This window comes from Ailuropoda melanoleuca, chromosome 12 (genome assembly GCF_002007445.2).
Source record: "Ailuropoda melanoleuca isolate Jingjing chromosome 12, ASM200744v2, whole genome shotgun sequence".
Lineage (NCBI taxonomy): Eukaryota > Metazoa > Chordata > Mammalia > Carnivora > Ursidae > Ailuropoda > Ailuropoda melanoleuca.
This window is the reverse complement of record NC_048229.1, coordinates 37043929-37062700: the sequence shown is the minus strand read 5'-3', so window position 1 is coordinate 37062700 and position 18772 is coordinate 37043929. Positions and strand designations below refer to the sequence as shown.

General features: G+C 52.3%; 1 protein-coding gene across 3 annotated transcripts; it reads left to right on the top strand.

Moving 5' to 3' along the window:
- Positions 1 to 516: 516 nt before the first annotated feature.
- On the top strand, positions 517 to 17852 carry ACP7 (acid phosphatase 7, tartrate resistant (putative)). 3 transcript variants are annotated; one of them, XM_019808084.2, is made up of 13 exons: positions 517 to 715; positions 1474 to 1755; positions 8071 to 8271; positions 8555 to 8737; positions 9651 to 9774; positions 10016 to 10078; positions 10167 to 10281; positions 10367 to 10474; positions 10568 to 10625; positions 10721 to 10788; positions 10899 to 10970; positions 13839 to 13976; positions 15521 to 17852. In XM_019808084.2, the coding sequence occupies exons 2-13, from the start codon at positions 1647 to 1649 to the stop codon at positions 15584 to 15586; spliced, it is 1305 nt and encodes a 434-aa protein (XP_019663643.1). In that variant the 5' UTR covers positions 517 to 715; positions 1474 to 1646; the 3' UTR covers positions 15587 to 17852. The 3 variants fall into 3 exon arrangements, with proteins under 3 accessions (XP_019663643.1, XP_002927446.1, XP_019663645.1); XM_002927400.4 differs by lacking the exon at positions 517 to 715 and having other exon boundaries at positions 1417 to 1755; XM_019808086.2 differs by lacking the exons at positions 517 to 715; positions 1474 to 1755 and adding an exon at positions 2292 to 2322.
- The last annotated feature ends 920 nt before the right edge of the window (positions 17853 to 18772 follow it).

Below are 18772 nucleotides of genomic sequence, written 5' to 3'. Positions count from 1 at the left end.
AGCCCATAGGGTACATACTATTATTATCTTCGTTTTACAGGTGGAGAAGCCAAGGCCCAGCGAGGTTAAGTAACCCGCCCAGGGCACCCAGCTCAGAAGCAGCACTGCCTTTCTCGTGGATTTTGATTTTGTGTTTTCAGTACGCCTCGGGGTGGAGTGAGGGTTCTGGTGGGGTGGGTAAGAATCCGTGAGCTAAGCTTGGAGAAGGAGGAAGGCAGAAGGAATTGAGAAGAAGAGGAGACTGAGGGAAGGGATGGGGGAATCCCCTGGGTCGCGGGCCCCTTGGCTGGCACACCTGGGTACTGCGGGACCTGGCAGGGCCCGGGGTGGGGGCCAGTGTCTGTGCCCTGGGGACTCCGCAGTCGCGGGGTGGGGTGGCTGGGGGACGAGCTCAGCCTTACCTGTCCCGACGCTCCTCTGGTGGTCAGCCTGGAGGTGGCGGCTGCGGCGTAACAAACCTTTCTGGGTCCCCCTTCCCACGCCCCACCCAGGGAAGGGGGGTGGGTGGGTGGGCGTGGGGCGCCCAGGACCGGCCGGACCTGTGCGACCCGGGGCCCCGGTTGTCTGGGGAGCCTGTCACTTCGAGAAGGCAGGTTCTTCCGGGGCTGGGACAGCTGTGGGCGGCAGGATGCCGCGGTGCCTGCAAACTCATAAATACCGCCACCTCACTGGTGGCCGGAGACGTGCGCGCGTGCGGGCAGCTGGCGCCCCGAGGGTGAGCCGGGGACCGGGAGGGAGTCCCCTGCCCCAGCTCCCGACCTCCTGGCTGACGGTCCTGGCCCGGCTGGGCTCCTCCCCAACCCCCGCAGGTCCTCCTGGAGCTGGAGAGTGAACTGGAGCCGGCTAGAAGGGCTGGGGAGAAGGGGAGTGGGTAGGCAGGTGCCGGGCTGGGGGGGATTGGGCTCACCAAGGCAGGATGGGATGCTGAGGAGGGGATAGAGAGGAAGGGGCTGCTCCAGGTTGGATGGAATTTGGGGGCGGGGGACCTGGGGATGGAGTGCGGGATTGGGGTCACTAAGACCAAAATGGAAGGCTGGAGGCGGAAATACAGTGATGAGCTCTGGGGAGGGGGGGACAACGCTAGGAATGGAGGCCATGGTCCCAGAAGCCTGGGTTGCTAAGAGTGCTAAGAGCAGAGTGGAATGCAGAGGATGGGGTTGCCAAGGACAACTTTCTACACTGAATCCCCACCCCCTTCCCAAACCTCTCACTGAGAGTGAGCTGTGGTTCAGAGCTAGGGCTCTGGAACCCGGACCCCTGGGTTCCAGTCCTAGCCCCATCACATCCTCTCTGTGCACTGAATCACTGTGGCTCATTGTCCTCGTCCGTGACAGGGCCCTGATGATACGAGCAGCTACCACACAGGAATGCTGTGAGGCTCCCATGAGTTAATCTATGCAAAGTGCTCAGCTCCCAGCGAGTCTCAGAACATCTGGTGCTTGGGAGTGATCAATATTTTTGTTTTCTCTCTAGCATCTGGATAACCATCCCCTTGAAGACCTCCCCGCTATCCTGCCTCCCTCCCCGCGTTGCCTGATCTCCCTCCACTCTCCATCTTCCCAGCCCCTTTGTGCTGTTCCTGACGGGATCTGATCTACTGTGGACCCCTCCACTTCCCCATCTGCCCCCCACACTGCCCCCTTACCATGAGCCCCCTTTGTCCCTGCTGTCTGCTCCTGGTTTTCTCCTTGGGAGTCCAGGGGACCCCAGTGGCTCCCAGGGCTGCCCCTGAGCAAGTCCACCTGTCCTACCCAGGTAAGTTTCCGGGACCACTTCTTGGGCATTTCCCAGGGAGGCCCAGTGGGTTGGGGGCTCAGGTATCCCATATGGATTGCTGTGGGACCCTGGGCTGGTGGCTTTGTTCTTCCTGAACCTCAGTTGTCTTCCTCTGTTAAATGGGACAGTGGGGCAGCTGGCTGTGCGGGAAATGATTGTGGTGTCCAGACTATACTAAGCGTTCTCCAAAGGGGACCACTGTTGTCCTTATTCATTGTGTCCCCACACAGCTGCCTCTTGATCCTTGATCTAGGGGTGGTGGTAAGGCCTTGGACTCTGGACGCTCTGGACCCAAACTTCCCGGGTTTTAATCCCCGTTTTGCTACTTACCTGCTATGTGACCGTGGGCAAGTGACTTAACCTCTCTGGCCTCCCCTTCCTCATCTGGACAATGGGAGAACACTAGTGTGACCTCATAGCGGGGAGTAAATGAGATATTACCTGTGACGTGGCAAAATGGAGCGTAGCCATGGTTTTCACGTTTTTGTCTCAGGGTCCCTTTGCGCAGCTAAAGATGATTGAGAACCTCGAGGAGCTTTAGTTTATGTGAGTAATATCCATAATATTTGCCATATTAGAAACTAAAACTGAGGCATTTAAACATTTTTAAGTCATTTAAAATGAGCAGTAATACATCAATTCTGTGTTAAGGTAAATGGCGTTTTGCATGAAAAACGATACAAAAGAAAAGAAATCTAATGAGAAGAGTGGCATTGGTGTACATCTTTTTAAGTCTCTTTAATGTCTGGCTTAATAGGAGCCAGCCAGATTCTCCCCACATCTGCTTCCGCTGCTGTCTGTTTTGATAGGTTGCTTTGGTTGAGATATACGAAGAAAATCTGGTCTCACGCAGACTCCGGGTTGAAACAGGGAGGAGATTTTAAAAGGAGTTTCAAATAATTGTGCCTATTCCTTTTTGATACTGCGCTGAAACTCAACACGCAGCCCTCTCTGTCAGTCTTTCAAATAATTTTAGCTTTTTATTTTGAAATAATTAGATTTACAGAAGAGTTGTGAAGATAGTGCAGAATCCCTCTACCCCCGTCACCCAGCTTCTCCTAATGCCAGCGTCTTTTGTGCCCACTGTCAAAGCTAAGAAATTAACATTGGCATTGTATCACTAACTGAACTATGGACTTTGCTTGGGTTTCACCAGTTTTTCCATGAATCCGACCCCCGATCCCACACCGCATCCCACTGCCGTCTCTATAGTCTGCTCCTCGCTGTGACAGTTCTTCAGGCTTTCCTTGTTTTTTTTATGTCCTTGACACTTGTGAGGAAGATCATTTCTTAAAGGTTAGTTCCGATGTAGAATTTGAAACCACGTGAATGAACTGGCTTTGGCATCTGTTGACCAGTGACCTTGGACAAGGCACTTTGCCTGGAGACCTCTCTAAAATGGAACAACAGTAAAACCCATATCTTGGTGTTACCGTGACAATCTAGGGAGATAATCGGGGTCCCTTGTTTGCCCTGCACAATCACAGTAGCAAATCCGCTCTTACTAAGTGCATCAGAGGGGTAAGTCACTCAGCCTCACATTGGGTCTGAAGCTTTGGGTTCTGCCCTTACTCCCATTTTACAGAAGAGTATGCCGAGGCTTGTAGAGACGAAGAGGTCTGACCCCGGGTCACATAGTGGGGAAATGGAAGCCCAGCAGGCTGACTCAAGAGCTCACAATATTTGTTTTAAAACTTTAACTTTGCATTAATTTTAGACTGAACAGAAAATTTACCAAAATATTACAGAGTTCCCATATCCCCCTCACCCTCTTTCTCCTACTGTTATGTTAGCATCTTACATAATTATGGTATGTTTATGTATTTGTTTTTTATTTTTATTTATTTATTTTGTTTTTTTTTTAAAGATTTTATTTATTTATGCGACAGAGATAGAGACAGCCAGCGAGAGAGGGAACACAAGCAGGGGGAGTGGGAGAGGAAGAAGTAGGCTCCCAGCGGAGGAGCCTGATATGGGGCTCGATCCCATAACGCCGGGATCACGCCCTGAGCCGAAGACAGACGCTTAACCGCCATGCCACCCAGGCGCCCCTATTTATTTTTAGAAAGAGTGCACACATGCGTGCGGGGGGAGGGGAGCAAAGAGAGAGGGAGAGAGAGACTCTTTTTTTTTTTTTTAAAGATTTTTTTTATTTTATTTTTTCGACAGAGATAGAGACAGCCAGCGAGAGAGAGAACACAAGTAGGGGGAGTGGGAGAGGAAGAAACAGGCTCACAGCAGAAGAGCCTGATGTGGGGCTCGATCCCATAACGCCGGGATCACGCCCTGAGCCGAAGGCAGACGCTTAACCGCTGTGCCACCCAGGCGCCCCTAGGGAGAGAGAGACTCTTAAGCAGACTCTACACCCAGCCTGGAGTTGACTCGGGGCTCGATCTCACGACCCTGAGATCATGACCTGAGCAGAAATCAAGAGTTGGACACGTAACCGACTGAGCCACCCAGGTGCCCCAATGTGTTTATTAAAACCGGGAAGTTGGGCGCCTGGGTGGCTCAGTTGGTTAAGCATCTGCCTTCGTCTCAGGTCTTGATCTCAGGGTTCTGGGATCCAGCCCCATGTTGAGCTCCCTCCTCAGCGGGGAGTCTGCTGCTCCCTCTCCCTCTGCCTTTCCCCCCAACTTGTGCTCTCTGGAACACGTGCTCTCTCTCTCTCTCAAATAAATAAATAAAGTCTTAAGAAAAAAATCGCAGGACGTTGCTGTTGGAATGTCAGCAGTTTTCCCATTTGGTTATTTCATTATCTAGCATTTAGCTGTCCTCCTTAGTCACCTCCAACCTTCCAGGTGCTCAGTCTTTCCTTACCTTTCCTGATCTTGACATGTTTTTAGTACGCAGCAGTTATTTTGTAGGGTAGCCCTCATTTGGGGTTTGTCGGATATTTCTCCTGATCAGAATGAAGTTATGTGTTTTCTGGCAAGACTATCGGAGCTGTGATGCTGTGTCTTCCCCGGTGCCTGGTATCAGAGAGCTCCCGGTGCTGACACAGCTCATTGCTGTTACTGGGGATGTGGACCTTCACTGTATGGTTGTAGTGGTGCCTGCTGGGCTTCTCCACCACAGGATTTTTCTTCTTCCTTTTGCAGTTAATACATATGTGGGGGGAGATTCCTTGAGACCATGCAAATTATGTGTCTCTTGGAACTTTCACCCACTGATTTTAGCATCCATCCGTGGATCTTGCCTGCAACATTATTAGCATGGTGTTTGCCTGATTGTGATTTTGTGGCTTTCTAATTCCTTCTTTCCCTCTAATGGAAATTTTACTGTCAGGAAAGCTGTCCCATTCCTCCTCTATCCATCCATCCATCTACCCATCTATCCATTCACTTATTTATTTATATATTTTAGTATAGACTTATAGATATTTAGTTTGATTCCTTGGATTAAATGCTCGATACCATCATTATTTATTTTGCGACTCAAATTGTCCTGGATTTGGTCTTTTGGAATTCCTTTGGATCGGCTTCTGTGTCCTTTTGACAACCCCCCATCATTTCTTGAGCACTCCCCCACTTTCTGGCACCACATGTCATTCCAGGCTTATCTTGTATGTTTCCTGTCCCGTCTTTGGAATCAACTGCTTCTGCAAGGAGCCCTGGTTTCTTTCACTGGAGAACGGGTATTTAGAATCTGAGATCTGAGCACTAGGTGTGCTCGTGGCTACTGAGGAATCATGGTTCCCAGGCCCTTTCACAAACGTGTGTGTTTCACATGGTCAAGCACACGTCTTGGTTTCCGTATCTATCTGTATGTATATAGCACTTGCCGTGAGATCATACGATACCTCTGATTCTAGTCCAACATCACGGGCTTATTTTAGCCTTCTTCTTTCCTTATTTGTAACTTCTTTCTCCAGCATTGCAAAACCTGCCTCCCACTTCTGCAGTATACTTAGGTATTTGTCTGATGCAAGTATAGGCAGAAAGCAGTTTCAGAAGGATTTGCCTGTATCCCTGTAAGAACATTTACTAGGTGACAACATGTATGTATGGTCCTTTTTCTCTGTAGTCTTTTTTTTTTTAAAGATTTTATTTATTTATTGGGAGGGAAAGACAGAGATAGCAGCAGAGATCATGAGCAGGGAGGAGAGGGAGAAGCAGGCTCCCCGTTGAGCAGGGAGCCTGACACAGGGCTCAATCCCAGAACCCCAAGATCACGACCTGAGCTGAAGGCAGACACTTAACCAGCTGAGCCACCCAGGTGCCCCTTCTTTATTGTCTTCTTTTTTTTTTTTTTAGATTTTATTTATTTGTCAGAAAGAGAGAGCACAAGCAGGGGGAGCGGCAGGCAGAGCAGGCAAGGGAGAAGCAGTCTCCCAGCTGAGCAAGGAGCCCTATGGGGCACTTGATCCCAGGACCCTGAGATCATGACCTGAGCTGAAGGCAGACGCTTAACTGACTGAGCCACACAGGCATCCCGACTCTGTAGTCTTTTTAAAAGCATTTTTTTAGTACTGAAGTATAAGTTGACGTCCAATGTTATGTTAATTTCAGAATGATTCGACAATTCTCTTCATTATTCGGTGCTCACCACTAAAGGTAGTCCCCGTCTGTCACCATGCCACATTAGTACGATAAACTTGACTATGTTTCCTATGCTGTACTTTTTTCATCTCTGTGACTTATTCATTTTATGATTGGAAGTTTGTACCTTTTTGCTATAGTCTTACAGTGTCCAGTCAAGACCTATCCCATGGTGACCCACCCCTTCGGTGTGGTTGCTTTATTTAATTTTTGAATATAGTTACATCCATTGGTCAGTGTTCATATGCCATACTGGCTTCTTCCTGCATTGTTATCGTAATTGTTAGTTTATTTTGGGGGGTGCATGAAGGAACTATGGAACATGACTGTAATTCTAAGAGTCAGATTTACACAAAAAAGGTAGTGTTTTCTGTCCTGGTCTTTCCTGCTCTGTACCTGTCTCCCCTTTTCTACCCCCTTCCCATCGAAACCATGTAAGTAACCCATGTCAGTAACCCATGTCTTTCCTTTCTGCTGTATCCTTCCTGTATTTCTTTCATACAGATAAGTGGGTACCTATGTCTACCCTCTTACGTGAAGGTGAAGAGTGGGCGACTACCTATCGACACTCTCGTGTACTTTGTTAAATTCCCTGGCTGTCCTGGACGTCATTCCGTAGCAGTTCCTAGAACTTGTCCTCTTTCTTTGGATAGCTCCCTTGTGCTCCATTGTGTGGATGTTACATGGTCTATTCGGCCCCTCTCTTGTGGTTGGGCATTTTGGTCCTGCTATGTTGTGATTACAAACAGTGCTGCAATGAAGAATCTGGAACAAGAATGCATGCTTTTAACATCAGACTATACCATGTGGTGTGTTGAAAACCTTGATTTGGTGGCTGGCGTTTAAGAATTTTGAGTTATCCCTTAAAGTTTGGATTAATCAGGGCACCCAGGTGGCTCAGTCAGTTAAGCGTCTGACTTCAGCTTAGGTCATGATCTCCGGGTCCTGGGATCAAGCCCCTCATTGGCTGGCTCTGCACTCTGTAGGGAGTCTCCTTGTCCCTCTCCCTTTGCCCCTCCCCCCGCTCATGGGCACACTCTCTCTCAAATAGATACATTAAAAAATCTTTTTAAAAAAAGTTTGGATCTATCTATCTGTCTATCTGTTCCTGGCATATAAAAATCACTGTATAGAGACTTATTCTAGAATTTGACAGATTTAGGGGCACTCGGCCTGCTTCCTGCATGGTGGCCACATGGCAGTGAGCCATGGCTGCCCCTTTAAGACAGGGCGGAGTCTACAGTTGGCCACACACTCCAGAACTCTCTGCCTCTTGACTCCTTCCAGCTGGCCTTTGTCCCCGTTTATATTACCTAGCAGGCTTCTAGACATCTGAGTTTATAACCCCTCAATGATCTCATGTCTGTAAAATGTTTGGCACGGGGGCTGCACGCAGTAAACAATGACATTGACAATACTGTCCATTCACTCACGGAATCCTAACAGCACCGTTCCAAGTGTTTGCTCGTATTTATTCCCCTAAGCCTCCTAAAAATGCTTAGAGTAGAAATCATAATTATTTCACTTTACAGATAAGGAAACTGGGGCTCAGAGAGGTGCAGTGACTTGCCCAGGGAAGCACAGCTTGGAAATGGCAAAGCTGGGGTTTTACGGGGCGGGGGGGCTCAGGAACCCGTGTCCCTACTGACTAAGTGTTCCCAGCTGTTGGCTCTTGCCCCTCACTCTGCCTGGACATCCCTCCCTACTCCAGCTCGGGCCTACTGCCCAGCCCGCTCTGCTCCTTTCTCCCCAGGTGAGCCGGGCTCCATGACTGTGACCTGGACCACATGGGTCCCCACCCCGTCGGAAGTGCAGTTCGGCCTGCAGCTAACGGGGCCCCTGCCCCTCCTGGCCCAGGGCACCTTCAGCCCCTTTGTGGATGGGGGCGCTCTCCGGAGGAAGCTCTTCATACACCGGGTCACGCTGCGGGGGCTGCTGCCGGGGGTCCAGTACGGTGAGAGGGGCCCCAGGCCCAAGTGCTAAGGGGAGAACAGGAAGGGGGGGAAGATAGACAAGAAGCTACCGCTGGTGGGGGGCTCAGGCTGGGCGCCTATTGTAGGGGACTCTGGCATGACTATGGAAGGCGCTGGGGTCTGGGGCGGGGTGGACCGAAGGGCATGGGTCAGAACCCCTCGATCCCGACTCCTTCCCCCCACCAAGTGAAGATGGATTGAGGGGTGGGGAGGAGGCAGCTAGGAGGTGCTCCCAGCTGACTGTGACCTTCCCCTTTCCCTCAGTTTACCGCTGTGGCAGTTCTCAGGGCTGGAGCCGTCGGTTTCGCTTCCGGGCCCTGAAGAATGGTCCCCACTGGAGCCCCCATCTGGCTGTGTTTGGGGACCTGGGGGCTGACAACCCGAAGGCCTTCCCGCGGCTGCGCAGGGACACCCAGCAGGGCATGTACGATGCTGTTCTCCATGTGGGTGAGGCATTGGCAAGGCTGCGCCCGGAGGCAAGGCGTGGGGCTTGGGGGGGAGGCGATCCCGGGGCTGTCGAGGGCACCGTGCTGGGGTTAGTGTGGTTCTGAAGGGATAGTCGATGAGACACGGGTCCTGGAGAGGGTGTCTGTGGTTAACCAGCCTGCCCAGTTTCAAATCCCAGCTCCAACACGGAGAGCTGCATGCATTGGTTTTATCCTCCGCGTTATTACAATGAGGGCTGAGGCTGGTCCAGAATTCATGGGATGGTCATGATGACTACATTGGTGACATTGCTTGGCATGCTGTAAGTGCCACGTGTTCCTTGTCATTATCATTGCTGCTGTGGCTTCAGGGGACAGGGACACACATGAGAGATGCAGATTGAGGCTGATATGGCTCACTGCCGCAGACTCTGGAATCAGATTGCCAGGGCCTGATTCCTGGATCTTTACTAACCAGCCCTGTGACCTTGTGTGAGGACATAACCCCTCCGGGCCTCAGTTTCCCCATCTGAGGTGGGGTAATAATAACATCCACCTCAGAGGGTGTTTTGAAGATTCAGGTGATCAAGTATGTAAAGCATTTGGAACTGTGCCTGGTACAAAGCCAGTATCAGATCGTGTCAGTCTGAACGTTTTTGTCCTGGGAGGGGACAAGAAGCTGGGCAGAGATGGGCGCTGGTGTGATCAGAGCACAGAGACCAGAGTGGTCTCACGGGGGTGGGGTGGGGGGGGGTCTCAGGGGCCAGAGGTTCAGGAAACAGCTCCAAGTGCACAGGTGGGTGGGTGTGAGGTAGGGATCACAGAACCGGGATGGCTGAGGGCCAGGGGTTGCAGAGACAAGCAGTTCCAGCAAGAGGAGAGCCAGGCCTGGGTCCTCACTCTCTCCCTGCTTCCCCCCACCACCGGCCCCCCAGGAGACTTCGCCTACAACATGGATCAGGACAATGCTCGTGTCGGGGACAAGTTCATGCGGCTCATCGAACCTGTGGCCGCCAGCCTGCCCTACATGACGTGCCCTGGGAATCACGAGGAACGCTAGTGAGGGCCTGGGGCTTGGGCCTGGGGCTTCAGGGCAGGCGAGGGTCTGACCAGAGCAAACAGACGTGTCCTTCTTAGCGTCTCGTCTTAGTCCCTCATTCTGCAACAGCACGTTAGTGGTAGCGAGAGGAGAGGAGATGAGGGCCAGGCTGGGAGCCAGACCTGGCCTGGCAATGGGGTGGGGGAGGCCGGGTCAGGGAACCCAGACCCTCTCCCCACCCTTTCACTTCCTTTTATCCAGCAACTTCTCTAACTACAAGGCCCGATTCAGCATGCCAGGGAACAATGAAGGCCTGTGGTACAGGTAATCTGGGTGACCCTGGGGACTGTAGGATGGATGGGAGATGCCGAGGAGACCCCCCACTCTGACCCATGCCCTTTAACCCCTCCAGCTGGGATCTAGGCCCTGCCCACATCATCTCCTTCTCCACGGAGGTCTACTTCTTCCTCGGTTACGGCCGCCACCTGGTAGAGAGACAGTTCCACTGGCTGGAGAGCGACCTCCAGGTAACCTGGGTGGAGGTCCCCTATAATCCCCTGCCCGGCCTCCCCTCCCCCACCCCCGCCCCTCATTCTGGGTCCTTCTCTCCAGAAAGCCAATAAGAACCGGGCAGCCCGGCCGTGGATCATTACCATGGGCCACCGGCCCATGTACTGTTCCAATGCTGATTTGGATGACTGTACGTGGCATGAGAGCAAGGTGAGGACCCCATCCCTGGGGCGGGGTGCTAAGAGCCAGGTGGTTGGGGGGGCCGGACTGAGTCACCATTCACCTCCTTGCATGCCCTGCCAGGTTCGCAAAGGCCTCCGTGGCAAGTTCTACGGGTTGGAGGATCTTTTCTACAAATACGGTGAGTGACCTGGGGGACTCCCAGACCCAGGCCCCAGCCCGCCCCCCCCATCTCTCCAGGATCAAGTGGCTTGACCGCAACTTGTTCTGTCTCAGGGGTCGACCTGCAGCTGTGGGCTCATGAGCACTCCTACGAACGCCTGTGGCCCATTTACGACTACCAGGTGAGTCTCAGGGAGGGGCAAGGGCCAGTGCGGCTGGTGTCGGTGGACCCCTGGACACCTGGAGCTTGGCACTGTGTGACACGCCCCTCCCCCTTGTTCCCCATCTCCAGGTATTTAATGGCAGTCGAGAGATGCCCTACACCAACCCCCGAGGCCCGGTCCACATCATCACGGGATCTGCTGTGAGCAGCATGGGGAAGGGTGCCTTTGGCTTCTTGCCTCTTGATTTTTACTGCCTCTTGTACCTGCCTGGGGAGCCAGGTGTTTATACAGCTGCTGTCGCCAACTCTCACCCCGAGAGCTTAGGTAGCCCTAGTCGCAGGCCCATTGTACAGATGTGGAAACAGAGGCTCAGGCAGTCAAATTCTCGTTCAGTCGCAGACTCAATGAGTGGCAGGGGTTGGGGTCCTTGCCCAGGTTTACCGGATGGATCCAAAGACAGAGGGCTTCTTATTATCATCATTGCCACTGAACTCCAGACTCCATTCCCCTTGCACCAAACTCCTCGCTGATGCCCGCTTTCTGTTCCAGGATCCCACATTCGAGTTAGTTATTGTGTCTACTGAGTCTTTCCTTGTCTTTCATCCTGCGCATTTTGGACAACTCCTGGCCAGTTGTTTTGCAGAAGGCCCCTGGGTCTGGGTTTATGCGTCGTTTTCCTGAGATTCAGGTTATGTGTTTTGGGCAAGATGAACCCAGAAGTGACGCTGTGTCCTCCTCGGTGCACTGGACCGGGGCTCCTGCCGTGCGTGTCTCTGAGTCGCCTGGTTGAGGAGCTGTCTGTGGGGCTCCTCCACCATAAGGTTATTCTGCTTCCCTTTCTACTGAATAAGTATCTTCACGAGATTCCTTTTGGCCATGCGAATCTCCTGTCTCTCCTCAAACTTTCACCCGCTGATTTTTGAACCCCCCAATGGGTCTTGCCAGCAGCAGTTATTACTGCGGTGTTCTAATGGGAAGTTTCTCGTTCCCTCATTCCTTCTAGATTTATTAATTAGAATCCTCTCGTGAGGAAGACCTGTCCCTTCCGTCCCATTTACATAGTTCGTTATTGATTTATACCAGTGTGGACTCACAGGTAATTGCTGTATCCTGTGAGCGATAATCCGATATGGCTGTGATTTATGCTGCCGTTCAGCTTGCTCTGGGTTTGGCCACTGGGAACCCTTCAGGTCAGGGCCTGTGCCTCCTCGCGCGTCCCCGGCATTTTGTGAGCTCTTCCTTATTTTTTAGCCCCACAGTGTGCTCCAAGGATCATCTTGTGTTTCCCTGCCCTTCCCCTCTCCGCCTTGGAATCACTCACTTCTGCAAGGAGAGAGGGTTTATTTTTTAAGCTGGTTCTTACAAATTAGTAAGATCAAAGTAAGAAGCACTTGTGCTAAAAATCCAAACTGTGCACGGGGCACCTGGGCGGCTCAGTCGGCTAAGCTTCTGCCTGGCTCAGGCCATGATCCCAGGGTCATGAGATCGAGTCCCGCATTGGGCTCCCTGCTCAGTGGGGAGCCTGCTTCTTCCTCTGCCTCTGTGATCTCCCTCTCTTTCTCAAATAAATAAACAAAATTTAAAAAAAAATTCAAACAGTGCAGAGGGCTGGAGGTGAACACCAGCCATCCACACCCCTTCTTAGTCCCACTCTGGCGTTCTGTCTCTTGGATAGCATTTTAAAATGTTCTCCTCATGTGCAATCGAGTAATTGTCTTGATAGAGATGGGTTACTGGACTACCCACTTTTAAAAAACAGCTTGGATCATGCTTCATCCCCTAGGGGTTCTCAACTTTGGTGCACATTACATGGGGAAGTTTTAAAACTCCAGCGTCTGGGCCCCATTCCAGAAAAACACCAGACTCTCTGAGAACCGGGGCCCTGGCATTGGCCCCAGTGTAGCCACCACCTGGAGCAGGAAATAGAATGTTATCAGCACCAGATGGCTCCTCAGACCCCTAGGTGATCGCTATTCTGAACTTTAATCAGCACAGATTAGTTTTTCCTTCAATTTCAAATTTTGAAATTATTTCAGACTTACAGAAAAGTGGCAAAAATACAGACTTTCCCTATCCCCTTTACCAGTGTTTCCCAAATGTGAACATTTAACCACATCTGTTTTTGTTTTGTTTGTTTGTTTTTTGAGAGAGAGAGAGAGAGAGAACGGGTCCAAGCAGGTGCGTGTGAGCAGGGAGGGGTGGGGCAGAGGGAGAGAGAGAATCCCAAGCAGGCTGCATGCCCAGCAAGGAGCCCATACAGAACTCAGTCCCCCGACCCTGAGATCATGACCTGAGCCGAAATCAAGAGTCCGATGCTCAACCAACTGAGCCACCCAGGCGTCCCAACCACATCTGTTTTAATCTCTATTTTCTTATTATTTCATTTGTTGTGGCTATTATTATATTATTAATATTTTATAATATTATTATATTATATACAATGAATGATTATTAATATATTATTTTCCCTGGCGAGATCATTCGGGACTATGCCGTTATCTGGCTATTCCTCAAACTTTCGCCACGAGTTTGACCATGTATTGATGATTCTTGCTTCCATTAATGATTACAACAATGGCTGCAAAACGGTGGTATTTCAAGGTCCCTCATGGTCTCTGCTCATGTTGCCTGGCATTCTACTGCAAGGCTGAGCACTCGCTCTCCCCCAGGCGCCGGTGACTTCAAAAGCTTTCTTGGAGGGTCTACTGGGCAGCCAGTGTTGAGACCCACCGGTTTGGTCTACTCTTCAAACTGCATTTTCCCTTTTATTGTACCTCTTAGCCACCTTTCTGTTACACCCTTCTTTGTGATGGCTACGCTATAATTTATTTCACTGACCCCCACTGATGGGCATTTGGGTGCCTTCCAGCTTAGGGCTTTTATAGAAAACGCTGCAGTGGACAGTCTCTCACAGCCACGCACTTTTCTAGAAGTCTTAGTGAGGTCAAGTCTTCACAGATGTCGCCTTCCTTGGGGGCATCAGGGTCTCCCGGCCTGGGAGGTTGTTTCTGCTCCTTGCAGGTCCTCCACCCACCGCAGCCCTGGGTCTAAAGGATTCTGTCTGGCAGGGTTGTGAGGAGCGACTGACCCCCTTCTCCCTCTTCCCGCGGCCCTGGAGCGCCGTGCGCGTGAAGGAGTATGGGTACACGCGGCTACACATTCTCAACGGGACCCACGTGCACATCCAGCAGGTGTCGGACGACCAGGTCAGTGAGCGGTGGCCAGATCACCTGCCTAAGCACCCGGGCCCAGCTGGTTAAAAACATGGATTCCAGAGCTGGAAATCCTGGGTTCAAATCCTGCCTGTGCTACTTACTGGCTGGCTGACCTCGAGCAACTTATTTCAAGTATCTGAGCCACGGCTTTCCCATCTGTTAAAGGGGATGATAATAGTTCCTTGACCTACTATATATAAAATGCTGAGAACAGTTTCCAAAGCATGGTAAATTCCATAGGTATTTATCAGCCTGAAGGAGGGGCTGAGAAAGGTGGGTGGTGGGAGCAGGTGGAGGGAAACCAGTATGATTCGTACGTGGCAGTTGTGGCCCAAGGTTAGAAGGACCCAAATAATCATGGGTCACCTTTCTTTATTTTTGTCGTTGTAATTTTATTTTATTTGTTTAAAGATTGATTTATTTATTTGAAAGGGGTCAGGGGAAGGGCAGAGGGAGAGAGAGAGACTCTCAAGCAGACTCTGAGCTGAGCACAGAGCCCGACTTGGGGCTTGATCTCACGAGCCTGAGACCATAATCTGAGCTGAAACCAAGAGTCAGACGCTTCACCAAATGAGCCACCTAGGAGCCCTGGCCATTGTCATTTAAAGATAATAATGATGATGATTTCTTGAGCACCTGTTGTATGTCAGATGCTGGGCTGGACACTTTACATCTAGTAGCACTTTCACCACCACAGCAATCCCATGGGACAGTTTTTCTTTCCATTTTACAGATGAGAGAACTGAGGCTCAGAGGGGGGAAGCAATTTTCCAAGGGTCACACAGCTGGGGGCAGAGCTGGGATCTGACTGCAAAGACTGAGTTCTTTTTGTTATAAATAACTACCCTTCATTGAGCGGTGCACGCACCGGGGGTAGGCTTTAGGCTTATGTGTTTATCACATTCAGTTCTCCCCTGCATATAGAGTATGGAAGTGAGGCTCAGAGTTGGGGAACATTCTTAAGGCCACGTAGAGAGCCATTGCACTGGGATATAAGTGACATCTGTCTGACTCCAGGGTTTGTGCTCATAATAATAGCCTACACATTATACAGTCCTTGCCTTGTCCCAGGATCCCTTTTTAAAAAGCCCTCTACCGGGGCGCCTGGGTGGCACAGCGGTTAAGCGTCTGCCTTCGGCTCAGGGCGTGATCCCGGCGTTGTGGGATCGAGCCCCACATCAGGCTCCTCTGCTATGAGCCTGCTTCTTCCTCTCCCACTCCCCCTGCTTGTGTTCCCTCTCTCGCTGGCTGTCTCTATCTCTGTCAAATAAATAAATAAAAAATCTTTAAAAAATAAAAATAAAAAAATAAAAAGCCCTCTACAAATAATCTCTTTTAATTCCCACAACATCTATGAGGAAGGTACTATTACTATCCTCCCCACTTTTCAGAGAAGGAAAACTGAGGCTCAGAGAGGTCTGGCACTTCGCCCAAGGTCACACAGCCCATTAAAGATCTGGATTTGAATCCAGGTTCCTGGCCCCAGACTCTGGACTCTGCGCTCTCACTACCTCCTTTGTTTTTATCCCTTGCAGGACGGGAAGATTGTGGATGACGTCTGGGTGGTGAGACCCCTCACTGGCCGGAGGATGTATCTCTAGGCACAGGGGCAGCTGTCATCAGCAACCTTGGGCCTCGCTGCCTTGGCTCGTGTGACCTGACTCTGCCTAGGCCCAAGTGGAGAGTTGGGGCAGGTTGACTCCCAGCCCTTCTGAGGCCCCGTGTGGGGTGGATGCAGTCCCGAAGCAGCTGGAGCAGCTCTCCCCTCCTGGAGAGGTGGGGGTACCCTCCGGCTGCGATGGGAGGGCCAACGTGCAGGCGCAGAGCAAAGCAGGGCAGGTGTGGGGCGGCGCGGCCCTGCTCTCCTGCATAGCACGGACAGGGTGGGGCTCCCATGGGGCCCCGGGAATAAAGAGGCTTATAGCTGTGGCCATGGACTCTGCACTTCTGCGGGGGATGCCCCCTGGGCCGTCAGGTCGAGGGGCATCACCAGCCCTAAGTCAGCAGTGGGCACGGCTGTCATGACACTACTCTCCAGCAGGTGGCAACAGTGACTTTCTCCTCCTAGGCCGGCCCTCAATGCTCCTAACGCCTGAGGAGCGCCTCAGTCCCAGCCCAGCATTGAGAAGTGTTAACACACCCGACTCCAAGCTGGGGGTGCTTGCAAGCCTTAGGATCTCACACACCTTCCATTTTCCTCCCCTTTCCCTTCCTTTTCTCCTCCCTGTCTCTATCCCCTTCCTTTTCATGTACTCACCTGTTATTTATTGGGCATCTCCCATGTGCCAGGCCCTGGTCTCAGTCCTGGGAGACAGCTATGAACAAGCCAGAGATCTCTGCCTTCACGGAGCTGATACTCTAACCAGGGGGTCAGACAGCAAACACAATAAATAAGAAAAATGTAAAGCAGGGTATATACTGGTAAGCGCTCTGAAAAAGCAGGGAAGGGGCCTGCGGGGGGACAGTTGCAGTTTTTACAAGGATAATCAGGGAGACCTCACGAGGAGGGTGACATTTGATCTGAAGGAGTCTGAGAGAGAAGCCACAGGGACAGAGTGTTTCTGGCAGAGGAACAGCCTGTGCAAAGGCCCTGAGGCAGAAACATGCCGGCCCTGGCAGGGTATCAGTGTGGAGGCGAGTGCAGCCAGGGCAGAGTGAGTAGGGGAGGATAGAGACAGGGAGCTGATGGTGAAAGATCGTGTGGGGCCTTGTGGGGCCCAAGAGGACTTTGTCCTTTTTCTGCAGGAGGGCTCTGAGTCAGTGACAGACACTTCTGACCGTAGGAGGCCTAGGCCACGCTGGGCGCTGGTCCCAGGGCTGAGAGCTTCCCCGGGGCCTCCCGTGGGCTCCCAGCCCTGCAGGCCGATCTCGCATTATTGCTCCATGAGCTGCATAGGCTTCCTCACACTTACTGCTGTGCCCACGGCACACCAGCTTCCTGCGGTTTCTTGAATTATGCGAGGCTTTTTCTCACCCTGCGCGTGCCCTCTCCCCGGCTCATCCTGGGCTGGCACCTTCTCAGCCTGAGCTCTCCGCCTCCCCTGACAGCCCCAGCGAACAGAGCTGCCATCGTTCTGTCCCATCCCTGCTTCACTGCACTTCGCTCTTCACTTCCTGGAAATCACGGACTGATTTATGCTTGTCCATGGTCAGTCAAGCCCTGGGGCTAAGGGTCTGTGCGGGTGGAGACCAGGGCCATCTTGTTCATTTGTGGGTCTCTCACCTCTACCAACCCTTCCCAGACCCCTTCTCAGGCCGGGCAGTGGCCCCGCGCCCCCTCACCCCAGCCCCGCCCATCCTGGGCCGGCACTGTCTGGGGGTGGCTCTGTCTCCCCCACTGGACTGTCAGCCCCGGGAGGGCGGGGCCCGGGGCTCAGCCCAGCACAGCCCAGCACAAGAGAGGCACTTCATAAATATTTGTTGCCTTAATGAAGGCCACCACATGCCAGGCTCTAGCTGGACAATGCCAGGGACACCCCGGGGACAGGGATGAATCAGCCCCAGCTGGGCCCTGTAGTTCACCGGCGAGCAGAGCAAGGCGGTTACCCAACTTGGGCAACATGCAATGAGGGAAGGCCACTGAGGGAGGCACCCGGCCTGTGAAGTCGCCAGCCGCAGTGTCATGCATCACTGGTGCCTGAGCCCGTGCCCACGTGGGCCTGGCCCGTTCCGTCCCAGGCCAGGGGAGGCTGTGACAGGCCTGGGCGGGAGGTCCACAGAGCGCGAGGGCCTAGCACTGGGGCTAGACAGAAACGGGGTTTGAATCTCAGCTCTGCCACTTGCTGTGGGATGTGGCATCACCAGCCCGCTCTGAATGTCAGTTTCATCATCTGTCACCAAAGAATGATCGTACTTTATGGCATTGCCTTGGGATTAAATGAGGCTGAAAGCCTTGATGTTGTCCTTGACTCTTCTTTTTCTCACGTCCCACATTTAACAAGCTAGCAAATTCGGCTGACTTTGTCTGTAAAGTCTATCAAGAAGCTGTCCCCTTCTCCAATCTCCAAGGCCTCCACCCTGGTCCCGTCCACCTGTCCCTTGCCTCCCTCCTACCTGGTCTCCCCTCTGCTCCCATCCCCTCCCCCCAGTCTGCTCCACATGCAGCTGAAGGGACCCATGGACATCTGTGTCAGATCGTGTCCTTCCTCTGCCTGAGCTTCCCGTGGCACCATCTCCCTTGGGGTAAAAGCCAGTGTCCTCCCCATGGCCCACCACACACGATCTGCCCGTCACCTCCCTCTCCTCGACTCCCACTGCTTGTCTCTGTCCACTCTGCTCCAGCCACACTGGCCTCAACTGTATCAGATGACTGGCCGTTCCCTCTGCCTGGGACGCTGCCCCCGACTACTCACATGGCTCTCTCCCTCCCCTCCTTCAAGCCTTTGCAGTGAGCCCACCCCTGACCACCCTGTTTAAAACAGCATCCCGCCCCCTACCTCCCATCAGCATTCCCTGCTTTCTTTTCCTTCAGATAGCTTCCACATCGTAGCCTACTGTGAAGAGACATCTTTCATGATGTATTCTTTATCTCGCCATCAGAAAGTGAGCTCTGGGGGTGGCAGGGGTTTCTGGGGTTTCTGCGCGTTCTGATTACCCCTGGAGTTCCAGTACTCGAAATATAGTAGTTGCTCAATAAACACTGGTTGAATGGCTGAGGGGAGGCAGGGGAAATTCAGATCACACGCTTGAAGCTGCGCTTGGCGCCCAAGGAACAGGTCATAAATAGTAGGAATGACGGGGATTTTGGTGAGTCAGATACAGGCCAGCCCTTGGGGCTCCCGCTGCTG